The sequence below is a fragment of the Molothrus ater genome, chromosome 14 (assembly GCF_012460135.2).
Source record: "Molothrus ater isolate BHLD 08-10-18 breed brown headed cowbird chromosome 14, BPBGC_Mater_1.1, whole genome shotgun sequence".
In the NCBI taxonomy this organism is placed as follows: domain Eukaryota; kingdom Metazoa; phylum Chordata; class Aves; order Passeriformes; family Icteridae; genus Molothrus; species Molothrus ater.
In genome coordinates, this window is record NC_050491.2 from 7,502,341 (window position 1) to 7,517,269 (window position 14,929).

The 14,929-nt window shown below is 50.0% G+C and overlaps 1 protein-coding gene across 1 annotated transcript in view; it reads right to left on the reverse strand.

Annotated features, from left to right (window-relative positions):
- Positions 1–288: 288 nt before the first annotated feature.
- CD99L2 (CD99 molecule like 2) overlaps positions 289–14,929 on the reverse strand; it is a 30,887-nt gene continuing 16,246 nt past the window's right edge. Inside the window, exons 3-11 of the mRNA XM_036402313.2 lie at positions 13,154–13,192; positions 11,637–11,732; positions 11,333–11,413; positions 10,337–10,429; positions 8,685–8,747; positions 7,637–7,675; positions 7,442–7,555; positions 4,857–4,922; positions 289–4,416 (exon numbers count right to left, since the gene is read on the reverse strand). Coding sequence (XP_036258206.1) covers positions 4,352–4,416; positions 4,857–4,922; positions 7,442–7,555; positions 7,637–7,675; positions 8,685–8,747; positions 10,337–10,429; positions 11,333–11,413; positions 11,637–11,732; positions 13,154–13,192 — 656 coding nt within the window. The 3' untranslated portion in view covers positions 289–4,351. The remainder of the gene's footprint in view (positions 4,417–4,856; positions 4,923–7,441; positions 7,556–7,636; positions 7,676–8,684; positions 8,748–10,336; positions 10,430–11,332; positions 11,414–11,636; positions 11,733–13,153; positions 13,193–14,929) is intronic.

Genomic DNA, 14,929 nt, shown 5'->3' on the forward strand with positions numbered 1-14,929 from the left:
TGCAGGAAACCTCAGGCACTGCCTTGAGTTTAGCTGATGACCTGAGGAGAGAGAGTGTTTGTGTATGTGTGCAAATACTCCATTTTTACCATTAAAGTTTTCATAGTGGTATTTTTTTTCTCACAGTCTAGTTTGGATTGGATTTTTAAATGAAGTCTTCAGTGCAGTTAGAGAAGAGGTGATGTACCAAAAGGATATAGCCAAACACTTGCAGCTTACTTTCAATGTAAAAAAAAAAAAAAAAAAAAAAAAAAAAAAAAAGCCACCACAAAAAAATCAAGTCTAAAATGTCTTTCTAGTCAATTTTGTTTATTCAAGGTAGTTGAATTCTGGTTTTTACCCCCATGACCCTTACACACACATTAACAAAATGTATTTTGTTACAGTAACATTCAACCTTCCTTTGGTACAGGTCACTTCTTCAGCAGCAAGGAATCTCTCTTGCTTCTAAGTTAGAACTTCACTCAGGAGTTCTCTAATTTCACAACTCTCTTGTTTCTGAACTTCATTTGTTCCTCAACCTCATCTGTTAGAGAAGCAGTTTTTAAAGCTCAGCCTGCCGACTCATCCTTGTTTTTCAGAATCTGAAGCAGTATTATGGACTAATCCAGTTTTATCACAACAAATGAGCAGTTAAGGATGACAGTGGAGCACTTGTTAGTGGGGTTGCTTGAAAATGACTGAGTTTATAGTGCCAGAAAGATCTGAAATTTGTGTCAGAGTATTCTCAGCTGAGGAATCTGAAGTGAAGTACTGCCAAAGAAAAATGCAAGTAATTGAAAGAAAAAACACGAAAAGAGCCAGCTGAATTCTTTCAGTTCTCTCTCTTCTCTGTCAAACCTTTGACAAATCTTTTCTGAATCATTTTATTGCCATTTCAAATAGCTTTAGAAGTGAGGTGTCGTAAGAAAAAAAGCTCACAACATACATAGTACAAAAACTCTCAGGACGTCTATATAGAGGTTTTGGACTCATGAAAAAAAAAGCAAACCAATTTTCTAGTGGTTTATTGCCTTTTTTAATAAAGGACAAGAAAGTTCATGCCATGTATACAGAGCTTAAATGCAGGATTTTTTAAAAATCCATATCCCAATTTAAAGTGAATAAATAGTAATTAAATGAAAGTAGAGGTCAGTGCTGGGTCAGCTGTTCCAGAACTTGGATCACTACCAGGAAAATATACAGGAAACCTCTCAGTTGTTATAATGCCTAAAATATAGATGATATAAACTCCCTGTTTTTCAGAGACTGGTGGCAGTTCAGATGGAAGAGGGGACAAACAGCAATAAAAATCATTTGAGCCTTTGCTGACGTTTACCACTAAGACACTGACTTTTGTTCAGTTTTGAAGAGAAGGCCAAGCCTAATTTCTCTACTGCAGAATTTGCAAGTACTTTCCTATTTGAATTGCTAGAGAAGGAAATCTTGAATTCTGTCACTATTCACTTTGGAGGTGTGCATTTATGGGTTTCCACATACCTACACATACACTAAGTTTTAAGTAGTCACCAGCATTACAGAAGAGCCTTGGGCAAAGCAGCAGTGTCTGAGTCCCAAAAGCTGGGGTGGGTGTTCCAGTGAAACAGCTTGCTGCCTTTCCTTGTTAAATTTGTGACCTGTAGTATTCTGAATTAGAGTTGTCCCTCTGTGCCCTACTGGAAGAGTTCCCCAAGGGAGGGGAGGTGCTGTACTCTTTAAACCACACTGACTGTTGGCACAGTCACTGGCAAAGGGAGAGGAGCAATTACGGGCACTAGATCTAAGCTGGGCAAACAGCTTCTAGTGATCATCAATGCCCTGTTGTAACACTTCATCTACAGTAACTTTCAGAAAACACATTTCATGCTACAGATTTCAGGTGTGTTTGGCTAAGAACAGAAAACAAGTGCTGGTACTTGGGACTGGAAATACACAAACTCAGCTGTGTGGCTTCGATGGCACCTGAGCTCCTGCTGCAAATTCTGCAGAGCACATTTCCTCCATGAAAACTTTCTGTGGGAGTAAGCAAACAGTGCATCCCATCTCTTTCCTATGCTTCCATTATCTGAGCCAATAATTAACATTTCTTTCCTATTCCAGACATTCATAAAACAAAGCAGCAGTAGTTCAGAGTAGTATCATTGTAGCCTAAGCATTCTGAATAGTTGTGAGGCACCTTATAAACCACTGTAGCTGTTCTGCCAGAGCTAGTATAAGGCTTTAAAAATGCAAGTGTTCAAAAGAGCATAAAGAATTGTGCAGCTATTGTAAAATACTTAACCAAGTTACTAGGCAATTTCGTTCCAAATGGAGCTGTTAGACAGCAATGCTCCTGGGCTCATTCACCTCCTGGCAAGCCCTTCTGGAAGTCATGTCTACCTGAAAGCTGAGAATTTGTAGATCTTACTGAAAGGCTTGGTTTTCTTAATACACATTCATAATACACAGAATTTGCAAACCTGTACAAAATGCTCACATTTCAGGTTTGTATATAAGTAGTGAGTGCCTGTTACACCATGTGAAGTGAAATTTCCTTCACTTGAAGGCATGCTTTTTAAGCAACCATTGATTTGGAAAGATGTACCAGAAAGTGGCAGTTATCCATATTTTAGCAGCAGTCAGAAAGGTTGCTGGGCAGGCATTAGAAATCTAAACAGAAATTCTTGCAAGGTAGTGAAGGTCAGTTCTAGGCAGCAGTTCAGCAGCGTGGCAGGGGCTGTGTGTGCACTGTCCCAGTGCAGCCCAGGGCTTGCAGGCAGCTGCAGGAACCCCATGCAGGACAGTGATGGAGGATTTGTCCTCGCAGGAGGTACTGCCTATTTTAAAGGTTAGCCAGTGACACAAAGAGTGAAGCTTAAATCCTTTTTCTGCCTCTGGGTGCCTGGGAGCAACTCCTGATAGTTACTGATAAAAGGAGGGGACTGCATCTTGTTAAGCTTGAGTTTTGTTGTACTGAGCATTACTATGTCTTAACATACCTTAAGATACCTGCTTTGTTTATTTTATTATGGGTTAAATCAGTCACTTGTTCTGGTGTGATTGAGATCTGAACCTGTCCTTGAAAGCATCCATATGCACACAGCTTTAATTGTGGTGACAATGCAGGTATCTCAAGCCACAGAGACAAAATCACAGAATGGACTGGGTTGGAGAAGACCTTTGAGATCATCAAGTCCAACCTATGACCTAACCTAGCACCTCCTCATCAACTGAGTGCCACATCCTGTGGGGGGATAGAATATAAGAAAATAAAGATAGTGTAGAAAGTAATCTTACCCCTAAGGAGTTGCAGCTGGGCCAATGGTCAAAGATTAGGAGCAGGCCTGACTTTACCAGGCCACAGCTGCAACCAATGAGAAGAAGATGCTATAAAGAGTGGGGTGGCTGGGGGAGAGGGGAACTGGAGTCAGTGGCTGCTTTGTGAAGAAGAAAGAGTCAGTGCTCTGAGGAGCTGCCCACGAGAAACACCAAGAAGGTGTGGAACTTTTGTGAAAGGATACAACAGTATGGAACCTCTGCAATAAGATGGCAACAACATCCAGTCTTTTTTAAACAAGTCCAGGGACAGTGACTCCACCACCTCCCTGGACAGACAATTCCAGTGCCCAATCACTCTTTCAGTGAAGAATTTTTTCCTGATGTCTAACCTAAACTTCCCCTGGTGCAGCTTAAGACAAACTGTATCACTTCAGTTCCATTCTGATCTGCAGCACAGTGGAGCATTCAAATGGCATTTGCCAGAAGTGAACACTGCACACACATTATCAACTGTATTTGTGGCTTGTTGTGAAAATCAGGTCCTTTGGTTGCAAGCCGAGCACTGGGTGGTGGTGGTGAAGCATCCTCAACTCCTGGCTTGGGAGCAGGGAGTCACCTGGCTCAGCCCAAGCCCCACACAAGGACCCACCACAGGCACTTCATTTTTAGGTGTAGCTACACGAAGGACTGTGATCCACCCTTGGGAAATGTGCAGCTTTGTCCCCACCACTGAAGTGACACTGCCCAGAGCTGAAGGCAGAAGGTGGCTGAGGTGCTTTGCAGGGTTTGGCTTTGGATTGCTATTTACAGGTACTTCACTGTCCTCACACCTGTAAGCTCTTGAAAACTGAACTACAGCTGAAGCACCTTCTGTGGATTTCCATCCACCTGCACACCCATCCTACACTACTGCTTCGATGTAAACATAAACCTCTTCACAAAAAATAAACACATGCTACCAGTCTAACCCTAAAGCCTAGAGCAATAAAAAGCCAGTTCAAGCTTAAATACACATTAAATAGCTTTGGAGTCAAATTAAATTAAAAGCTAAATTACAAGCACGTTAAGATCTCTGTTGCTGCTGACTGATTCTTTTCTAGCCCTGGGTCACGCTTTATATCTTCGCACTGTCTTGTTTTGGTGGCTCTGCTGACTGCGTTTCCAGGACTGAATATTTAACTGGGGAGAAAGAAAAAAAACCCATGAGTACAATAGCACACGATGGAACCAGGGCACAAGCAACCCCAGCACTGGCTGATTGTGTGTGACACTGGAAAAGCCTTTGCAGCAGCTTTGATTGTCTGTCACTGAAAGAAGGATCATGCTTCTCTTGTGCCAGACTCTCAGTGGCTGGCTACATGAAAGCTCCGTGTTAACATTTTAACTGCCATCGTTTGCAGCACCAGCTCCTTGGGCTCTTAGCAGGCTTTCCTTTGTGTGCACTGAAGGGGTAAAAGCTCGGTGGTGGGTGTTTCACAAAGCTGCAGCATCACCTAAGCAGTGCCAGCATCAAAGGGACACAGCAGCTCCGTGCAGCAGCGGGGACTTTGGGGAAGTCCCTGGGTGAAGCTGTTTTAGTGGAGGGAGGCAGGCAGGGGTAAGGGATGCAAGGCTCTCACCCTGGGGTTCTTCGCTCACGACAGCTTCCATGTTTTCTCCTTTCACATACTCGGCGTTCAGTCCCTCTGAGAAGCACAATAAACACAGAGAGAGGGGAAGGGTAGAAAGTGAAATTATTTGCTTTGATGCCTTAAAAACTCTGGTAATGGGCGCAGAGCTGTAACAGCTGAGATGCCTTTTTGAAACCTCCTCTGCAGTGACAGCAGCACAGAAGCCTCCATAACTTACAGCCAGTGCTGAGACTTGCTGGGTTTCAAAGTGCCCGTGGAGCTCCTGGCAGGCACAGCTCCAGCAGCAGCTCTTTTGTCTGAGGCTCCTGCTTCATCTTTATCATGAGAGACAGCCCAGCTAATTCCTGTGTAAGGAGCTGAGCTCTGAGGAGTGCGGGAGGGGAAGGGAGGAAGGCTTCCCGGACAGGACTGCTGTGTGCCTCAGCACAGAGATGTGCCACAGCCTCATTAAGAGCTAAGTTATGCAGAGCTCCAAGCAGCAGTTCAGAGCAGGGCCGTGGTGATGAAGCAGGATCCCAGTGGGGTGTCAAATCCCGAATAAGTCCCTTATTTAAATGCAAAGTTCCCAACGTTATCAACAAGTGGAGCCGAGGCCACGGAGCAAGGCTGGGCTCTGGTGGGCAGGGGTGGCTGCAGGAGGGTGGGCAGGAGAAAGGGATGGTCCAGCTCAGAGCTGGAGGTGAATTAAGACAGGCTGGGTTGTGCTATGAACCTCAGGCATCCTCAGCAGCTCCTGTGAGGGACAACTGTGGGGAAAGGCAGAGGTGGGAGTGCTGTGCTAGCTGTTGCATCCATTGGAGAAGGACCAGGGAAGGGGATTCAGGTGCTGGTCTGCAAATGATGCCTGAGGCAATCAGGCCATGCAGCACACACTTTATAGGCATCTAGAACTTGTTTGCACATATAAATATAGCTCAGGGTGTGGCAGGAACTGGCTGTGCCTCACCACCAGCTCTGGACAGGGCTCACTGGTATCTCCCAGTGAAGGAAGGAGGCAGGGAATGGTGCCAGGACCAAGCCAAAGGAGTGTGGTGGGAGCCTTGGGCAGCAATGGGGCAGCTGCTGCCTCCAAGACTCAGGAGAAAAGGGTTCTGTAACTGGCTAGAAAACCCCCATAAAGCCCTCATGCCAGCAGGGACACTGCAGGCAGCAGCTGGCCAAGCTGTGGAGGCGGGAGAGGGGCAGCTGCCACCCTGCCCAGGCCCAGCAAGAGGCTGAGCCACAGCCAGGGCACGGCTGGTGAGTACGAGGTGAGGTGTAAGAAAACAAAGTGGGATGGAGAGTTCTAGGCAGTGCTGTGCATCTCCTTTAGAGGAATCATCAGCAAATGCTCTTTAGAAGAGACTCAAAGCTGAAGGACAGAGAAAGAAGTGAGCCTGTTCCTCTGTGCATCAAGTGAGTGGTCAGATGTGTTTTGCTGGAATAACAGCAAATGCAATTTATGTTTTTCAATAAAAAGCAGTGGCTGACAACTCTTAGATTTCTGTCATGCACTGCAATGCATCTAAGGCCTGACATTAGCCCAGCATGCCATGTCTGATGGCTTAAATTAATCCTCCTTTATAATTAACTTTAATTTCCTGCTGCCTTTCTGGGGCTTTGTGTCTCTCAGCTTCCTCCTCATCAAAGCCTTTACTCCATTTCTTTTATTATTTATTCTTGCCAAAATATCATTTAAGTGGGGGGAATGTACAAGAATGTTTCATTCTATCACATTCATTTGACTTTTCCTGCTGATCTAATTTACCAAAATACTGTTTGTTTCAGGCACAACTGGGAAAATAGCATGATCCCAACAGAAATTTCCAACCCCAAACACCCTTTCCCTAGAGCAAATGGGACTCACAGGAGATTTCAATTGATTAATTTAAAAAAAGGAGCTTGTAACTCAGCTGCTTGTAACTTCCCTCTCATAAAGAGCTGCAGGAGCCACCGTGGTCAGGTGAGTGTTGTGGGCTGAGGCTGTGAGGACTCTCCTGCAACGCTTGCACCAAGCAGCTCTAAGGGGCAGCTCATGCAAAAGGTGTTTTATGGTAAGTTTTGCTACTTAATTTGGAGTTTACTGCAATGATTGTCACACACCTGCTGAGGGTGCAGTGGGCTGAAGCCCCAGATGCAGACACTGCCCCTGTTCCCTTCCCTGCATCCCAGTGAGTTTTTACTGCTTGCTGAGATTTGGGGGGTTTGGTTTGGTTATTTTGGGGTGGGAGGGGTTTTTTTTTCATATTTTCTGTGTTTGGTATTGATGGTTTGGCCTTGGGCTGTGTTTGTGTGGGGTGTGAGGGCACTGGGTCCTGGGGCTGTGTCTGTGTGGGGTGTGAGGGGCAGTGTGAGCCCCAGGGGTAGCAGTGGGTCCTGGGGCTGTGTCTGTGTGGGGTGTGAGGGGCTGTGTGAGCCCCAGGGGTAGCACTGGGTCCTGGGGCTGTGGGTTCCTGTCTGTGCAAAGCCTGACACGGAGGGGCTCAGTGACCTGTGCGGGGCTTTGTTCTGCCAGCTGGGGGGCATTGGGGGGAGATGGCAGCGGGTTCAGGGTGGGACAGCTGTGTGCCCTGGGTGCTGGGGGAGGGACTCACGCTGGATGCTGAAGCAGAACTTCTTCTGCTGGTAGGAGATGTAGCTGGAGACGGCCCCGATGAGCGCCATGGCCAGGCCGCTGGCGATGCCGGCGATTGTCCCCGTCTCTGCCACTGCGGGGCACACAGAGAGCTCAGGGATGGGCACTCACCCACAGCTCCCTCCCACCTCCCCATCCCCTGGGACACACCCACCTCCACTGTAGTCGTTGTTGTCGGTGTTGTCACTGGTACCTGCAGAGACACAATCCGTCAGTGCCCTGCACCTCCCTGCCCTGTGCTCCCCACACTGCCGGGCTCAGAGGGAGGGGACACACAGGACAGGGCAGCTCTGGCCTGGGCGTGGGCAGATGCCTCCATGGGCTGCAGCATTTCTGCTGCTCCACACTCCACTGGGCTGCTCATGTTTGCTTCTGAGGGCTTTGAAGCTGCTCCTGTCCCTCTGTGTGTGCATGGGGGGAGTTTTGTGGGACACCTCTGCCTGTGTCTGGTAATTGCCCTCACCCTCACTGCTCAGTGTCAAGGGAACACCTGCAGGGCTGTCAGAGTGTCACACAGCACGTGGGTGCCATCACAGGGAGGTGACTGGCTGAGCTCCATCACATCAGGGAACCCTCAATTGGATTGAAGTCTATTTTGATATCACCTTCCCTGGAGAAACTGGGCTGGGAGGAGAAGCTGCTCCCACTGGAAACTGCAGTCCTTGCCGAGTCACTCACATCTGAATTTATGGAAGCAGGTCAGCATTGTATTAATGCCTCTGATGCGTCTTGTCCTTGGCACGGGGATTTATTAAATGTTGATTAGGCTCATGGTGTTCAGCTCTTTATGTGACTGCTTTTAATATTTAATGCTGTGGATCCTTGTGAAGGGCTTATCCCGGTTGTTGTTGGATTTCCCCCTTGTTCCAGACATTGGTGGTCATGTGGTGAAAAGCAAATAAGGGCATGTAGCCATGCATGGCACCAGGGTGCCCTCCAGGTGATGGGGAGACACAAGTCCTGTCTGCCCTGGTGGCAGCTGGAGCTGCAGAGCCTCCATGGAATCAGAACCAAGCATCTCCAATGGCTGGCACCAGGAATGACCACAGAAGCCAGGAACTTCTCTCTTGGCTCCATGGCTGAGACCCCTTTTCCCCCACCACGGAGGGGAGCACAGCTCTGCACAGGGCCCTTTCCAGGAGCTGGGGTAACCCTGAGCCAGGACTGCTAAAGAAAACAACCATACCTAGGTCAGCACTTACCCTTCTTCTTGTCTGGGCTGTAGCCACCGTCCACGATGCTGGCCAGGTCATCATCTGAAAATCCTGTAAAGGGAAAAGGAACAAACAGTGGCTGGCACCTGAGGGAGCCACAGCTGTGCCAGAGGTTGGGATCACAGGCTGCTCCATCCCCCCTTGGCAACTGGGACTGGTCAAAAAGTAGTACTGCTTCTCTCACAGTTACCAGATGTTAACCCTGAATTACTTTGAGGTCCTAGAGGAGGTAATAACTGACTAGTTTAAATGCTACTGTATTATTTTATTTTTTTTTTACTGAAATGAGTGATTTTTAGGATGTGAGGATGACTGATAATCACAGATGACTGGTGATTTAAGAGTTCATTAAATGTTTTGGTGGTCAGAGTGGCGGAGGCAGGACCCAGTGGTTTGTGTGTGCCGTGGCCATGCTGCTGTGGATCAGTGAGCCCCTGGCTGCACCAGCTGGGCCTGGGGTCCTGCAGGCAGGAGCTGACCCTTATCCTTCCCAGAGGGACAGAACAGTCCAGGGGAAATCTGAGCACCAGCAGGTTTTGGTACACATGAAAAAGTTATCTTGTAATGGGCAAGTCTAATTAATGCAGGGTAAGTACAGAGAAGCAGGGTCTGTGAATCTGCAGCTGAATGAGTGGTGCTGTTGAAGGTCTCAGCTGCAGTCCCAGAGGGAGCCCTGGGGTGCAGCAAGGTGAGTGATGGGAGCAGAGACAGCAAAAGGCTCCTCCTCTGATGCTGTGTATTGGGAGGGATTTCCTTTGCCTTAACTGGAAGAGACTGCCTTATTCATCAGCTTACCACAAAAACCAGATTTATGGGCTCAGTAATGAGTGTGAAAAGAATGAAAGCCCTGACTATGCCAGAGCCTGGAGAGGTCCCAGGCAGTCCAGGGAGCAGCAATGCTGGGGGAATGTGTGTGCTGGTTTGTGGCCAGTGCCACGTTCCAGCAGTTCAACACCTCCACCTTTCCTGCAGGAGCCTGAAAACTCAGCAAGCCCAGAATACCAAAGTGCAGACAAGTCACCTAGTTAATACAATGTAATAAAATCCCTGCCTGTTAATTAGGCATGTGAGCAGGGTGTACAGCCATCCCAACATCAATAAAGCAGCCGTGCAAAGTCTGCTTCCCAGCTCCAGTGCTCAGGGGAACAATCCACACAGACAAATGATTCATTCACTGGAGTACTTCAGAGATGGAAAAAGATCCCTCCCAGCCCACAGGGTGTGTTAGGCCAGGACCTGAGCCTGCTCTAGATTTACACCTTGGCAGTGAGTGGGAACCCCAGCAGCCCAAGTCCTTGGTTAAAGAGCTGTTGGGTTCGGGGATGGAGGGAACTCAACACAACCACTGCAACTTAATGGATCAGAAGAGACCCTGGGGGGAAAAAACCTGCACACAGACACAGAGCAAGTTGTTAGGAAGAGCCCCCCTCTGCCAAGGACCATTGAAGAAGAGGCTCCTTCCCTCCCCAGGATCAAGCTGCCTGTGGAAATGTCCCTACTCTGAGCAGGCAGGACAGGACACTGGACCAGGTAGCACCTGTTTCTCTTTATCCCATCTCTTGGAGGGAGTGGTGTCAGGCTGGGAAGGATCTCCTACAGGCCCCAGGGAACAGCAGGACAGGAAGGAGAGGTCAGCCTACCTTCACCTGGCCTTACATCCGGCCTCCCAGGATCTTTCCTATCGTTCTTATCATCAAGAGCATCAGCCAAGTCAAAATCCATAGGATCCTTTTCTAGAAAACAAGACCAGGGTTAGCAATGTGGTGATAGGCTGAGGAACTCTGAAATTAATTAATTAATCAGGGAAAAACACTGTTGAAAGAGATGAAGCTCCAGGCACAAGCATTTCCCAATTCTGCTATGGGCCTCATGGCAGATCTTCCAAACCCATCCTGTTCCATGCCCCCACCCTGCTGTGCTGGGGAATACCTTGTCCTTCCTGCAGGAACAGGGTCCCCATGGCTGGAGTGCCAGGCAATCAGATAAATGAGGCCAGTAGGACAAGTCAGAGCCAAACTGGTGCCCCCAGGGCCCAGCCAGTGAAGGGAGGGAGGTGGCTGTACCATGCTCACATGCTGGCTGGAATGGCTGTGGCTTGATTCCTTGGAGTTGTTTTCCTCTGTGAATGCTCAGCTGGTCTCCTGAGCTGCCTGCCTGACAGAAGATGCTGTCTCTGACAAACAGCAGCTAAAAGCCCAGTACAGAGCCAACTGTGCCCTCCCACCAGTGCTCTCCTGAGTTTATTCTGATTCAAACCAAAACCCAGCCTGGGCAGGCAGCAAAATGCTCAGCTGGCAGGGTGCCCTGAGCCTGTGGGTGTCTGCCAGTGGAGCCCAACAGGGCTGTGCCATGACAGGGAGCACAACCAGCCCACAGCCTTCCAGCAAGCATGGGAATGAAACATGGTCCAGAAACCACTGAGATCCCCTGGGAAATGCAGGGTAATGCTCAGATGTCCTGTCCTCACCGTGGTTTTTGATGTTTTTTCCTCGAGGTATCTCAGGTGAGCAAACAGACCAGAGGTTGTAAATACCAGGACAAGGGCAGTGCCACCATCCTGGCACATCCCAAGTCCTCCCCCTGTGCCAGCAGCAGAGCTGGAGTGAAGCAGCAGGGGCTGTGGAGATGATGCTCACCTGGGTTACGCTTAGGAGGGGCTCTTGTAGTTTTTGGCTGCTTGGTTGTGGTGGTGCGAATGACGTCCCAAAAGCCGTTGTCTGAAGGAAGGAAAAAACCCAAAATGCTCAAAATGCTGTTACCCTCTGAAAGGTGGGTTCAGATGAGTGCTGAGGGGAAACCCCCACCCTGCTGGGAGACTGGGGCTGCTTGGGCCAGCTCAGAGCTCTGGTCTTTACACAGTTCCAGCTGACCCAGGGGCACCACTCCCCCGGGGGGCCTGGGGATGGATGCTGGAGCCTGCAGGGAAGAGCTCTGCATTACCTGGCTTCCCTGGCCTGGGGAAGGGCTTGGGAGTGGGCTTGGCTGGCTTGGTGGTTGTCTCCACAGGCGTGTCAAAGAAATCAGCCAGATCCCAGTCTGCAGGAGAGAAGGGATTGTTACACTCCTGTTTGTGGGGACAGCACAAGGCTGCTGGCACACACCCTGCTCTGTGGGTGTTGTGCAATGGTGCTGCACCATTGCCAGGGCCTTCCACACCAGGCTGGAGCTGGAAAGGGCATCCAGCCACTTTGCTGCTCAAGCGTGACCTATCACAAAGGCTTCAGAAAAGCCTGGCCACCATTTCAGTGTCCCCATCCAAGCTGTGGCTGCTGCCCAGCCCCAGCAATCCCAAAGTAATTCACTTCTGGAGGGGTCCTGCTGGTACCTGCAGCATCTCCTGAGAGCTGGACAGATGAGAAGGGGCCGTGGAACTGAGCCAGTGGCTGGGACACTGCTCCCTGTGTAGCTGCCCGTGAGTGACCTTGGGCTGAGCAGGGCAGGCACAGAGAGGGGCCAGGGCACAGGAATCGACTGCAGGAGCCTCTCAGTGCTACCATTCATCCAAAAACACTTCCTGGGGAAGAAGCAACTGGCTGAGACAAAGCCTAAGCCTCCACACGTGTCCATTTCCCAGCGGGAGTTCACTGGATGGAACAACCTCTCTTTTGGGCTGCAATCCAAGCACTGAAGCCCTGCATGTGCCTCTGGCACTTGGCTCTTCTTGTCCCTACCAAAGACCATGGTGGCCAAGGAGCCAGACAGTTGAATTTGCTTAAATTTGTGCCAAGATCCTCATGCAGGGGTGAGTGGATTTACTTCTTAGCACTCCTCTGATGCAGTTTATTGCAGGCTCCTCCAGTGGGACTGAGCAACCCTTCAGCTCCTGAGACTGTGCTATATTTAACAGGAACTCTTTGGCCAAAGCTGAGCCAGAGGAGCTGCTGGCAACAAAACTGGAGTGAATTGAAGGGAGCTTCCTCAACCATGGCACTGCTGGGAGCTGGCCAGACAGCACATTTGATGTGCACCAACAGTGAGAAACCCATTCTCCTCTGGATGGGTAAGTGTCACCAAGATGGTACTTTCCATGCAGTCTGGGGATATCTTGGAGTAAAAAAAGGAAGGAAAATATTCTCTGGACTTCCTCCTGGAAGGAAAGCTAACAAGTGCCATGCAGACAGGAACAAAAGCTCTTGTGTAGCTGAGTAGTGATTTGTGTCTTCTCCAATAGGATACTGCAAAGTGTGCGAAATTCTGCCTTGGTTGTTAACACTCCACTGCCACTCACCCTCAGCATGGACAGAAATATCAATATTGCATTTCTCTGGCCACACAGGAACAGTGCAGGTGCACACACCAGCTCCAGCTTCCCCATGGGCAAGTGAAGGGGTCCCAAAGCAGCTGCTGAGGTAGCAGCACTCAGCCACACAGGGGCAGCCTGTGGGGGCTCACAGCTCAATCCCAGGGGAAGTGCACCCCACACTGAGCTGAGATGGGAGCATGCAAGGAGGTCTCACCTGTCCCACCTGCTGGCTTCCTGGGGCCCTTGGGAGTGGCTGTGGCAAAAGAGATGGGGAGGAAAAGTGTTAGTCACAGGCATCACCTCTGGATTGAGAATGAATGGCAAAGATGTCAGCAGAGCTTTCTGACATCTGCATTTGTAAACTCAGGGCACAGGGCCATGAACAAACACCCTGCACACAGTGTGTGGCCACAGGGATATCAGGACAGCCCATGGGTGAAATGGAGCCCAGTGCTGCCTTGAGCTGAGCCAGAATCCCAGCCCAGCTGGTGGGGAGCAGGGAGCTGCAGCAATCTGCCCCAAGGCTCTGGGATGAGCAGCAGGCAGGGAAGGGCAGGCACTGCACAGACCAGTGTGGAAACCAGCAGGGAGGTGCTGTGCTTTGGTGTCCCTGGCTGCTCAGGCAGTCCAATGACAGATAATCTCCCATCCTGTGCTGTGCACAGGAGGTTCCCTGTCAGCTGGAGGGCTTTCAGTGACACCCTGATACTCAGATCCCAGCCTCCCCTGGCTGCTCCTGGGCTAAAACAAGCTACAGCCAGCCACTGAGGGGGGAGGGAGGGAGGGAGCAATATGGGAACCACTGCCTATTAATAGTGGCTGGCATTACCAAGTATATGAATAAATTATGAGCAAGAGCTGTGGCTGCTCCATTCCCATTAATTTCCATTAGACTGTAGTGGTGTTGCTGGGCTTCATTTTCAATGTGCTGGTGTGGTTTGATGTGACCCAACTCCAGAACCTCAGTTTGCTTTTTTCTGGGGCTGACATGAATCCAGAGTGGGATGCAGCACGTGGGGAAGCCATGGGGACAGTGCTGCCTCTTCCCTCCCTCATTGCAGGGACTCCAGCCCAGAGAACACAACCCTCCCTCCACTTGAGGTGGCCATCAGTCATTTCAAACCAGCTCTCCTCACATGCTGCATTAAATGGCTTTTGCAAAATCCTACATGAGCTGCATCAGCCCTGTGAGCAAGTCTGATATCCCACGGCCTATCCCATGCAGGAGAGCTGCAGAGAGCACCCTCTATTCCCCATAAACTCCAAAGTAACACAGCACAAGTGTCCCTCTGCTGTTAGTCTACAGCACAAGAGGTTGCAAACAGTGTTACAGCTTTCCCTTCCATACAGGTGGGTGTGTTCTGCCCGATCCCAGAGCCTGGCATCACTCATGGAGCAATTCCCACTGCTGCCCTGACAGGTGCTGGGTCTGGGGACAGCCACCATGAACTGTGTGGGGAGTGCTGGGCAGTGAGGGGTCCTGGGTGCTGGCATTTGCAGCTCTGCCACAGCATCCCCATGGCTGGGGAGCAAATGGAGCCAGAGATGTGTGTGGGTGCACAGTGGCCTTGGGCTCAGCCCTTGGCACTGGGGTAAGGCAGGTGACATTTCCCAAGGAGGGAGAGGAGCCTCCTCCCATCCCTCAGCTGATGTGCTGGCAGTTAGGTTTTGTCCTTGGGGTGTAAAACACCAAAATACTGAATGCTGCTTGCCAGCGGTGGGGCACCCCTGAGGAACTGAGTTTGCTTGGACTGGCGGGCTACACTGGAACCCCAGTGAGGCAGAGCAGTGCCCCTGGGCACCGTGAGCTTTCCTGGGCACCCCACTGCAGAGGCAGCAGGGCAGGAGCCAGCAATGCCCCTGCCTGGCCAGGCACAGCGAGCTGGGGAGGGACTGCATGATGGCTCCAGGCCTGCTGCTAGGCACTACTGAGGCAGGCAAGGGAGCCTGAAGGGCAAGCTCAGTGCCACTGCTGCCTCAGAACACTGTG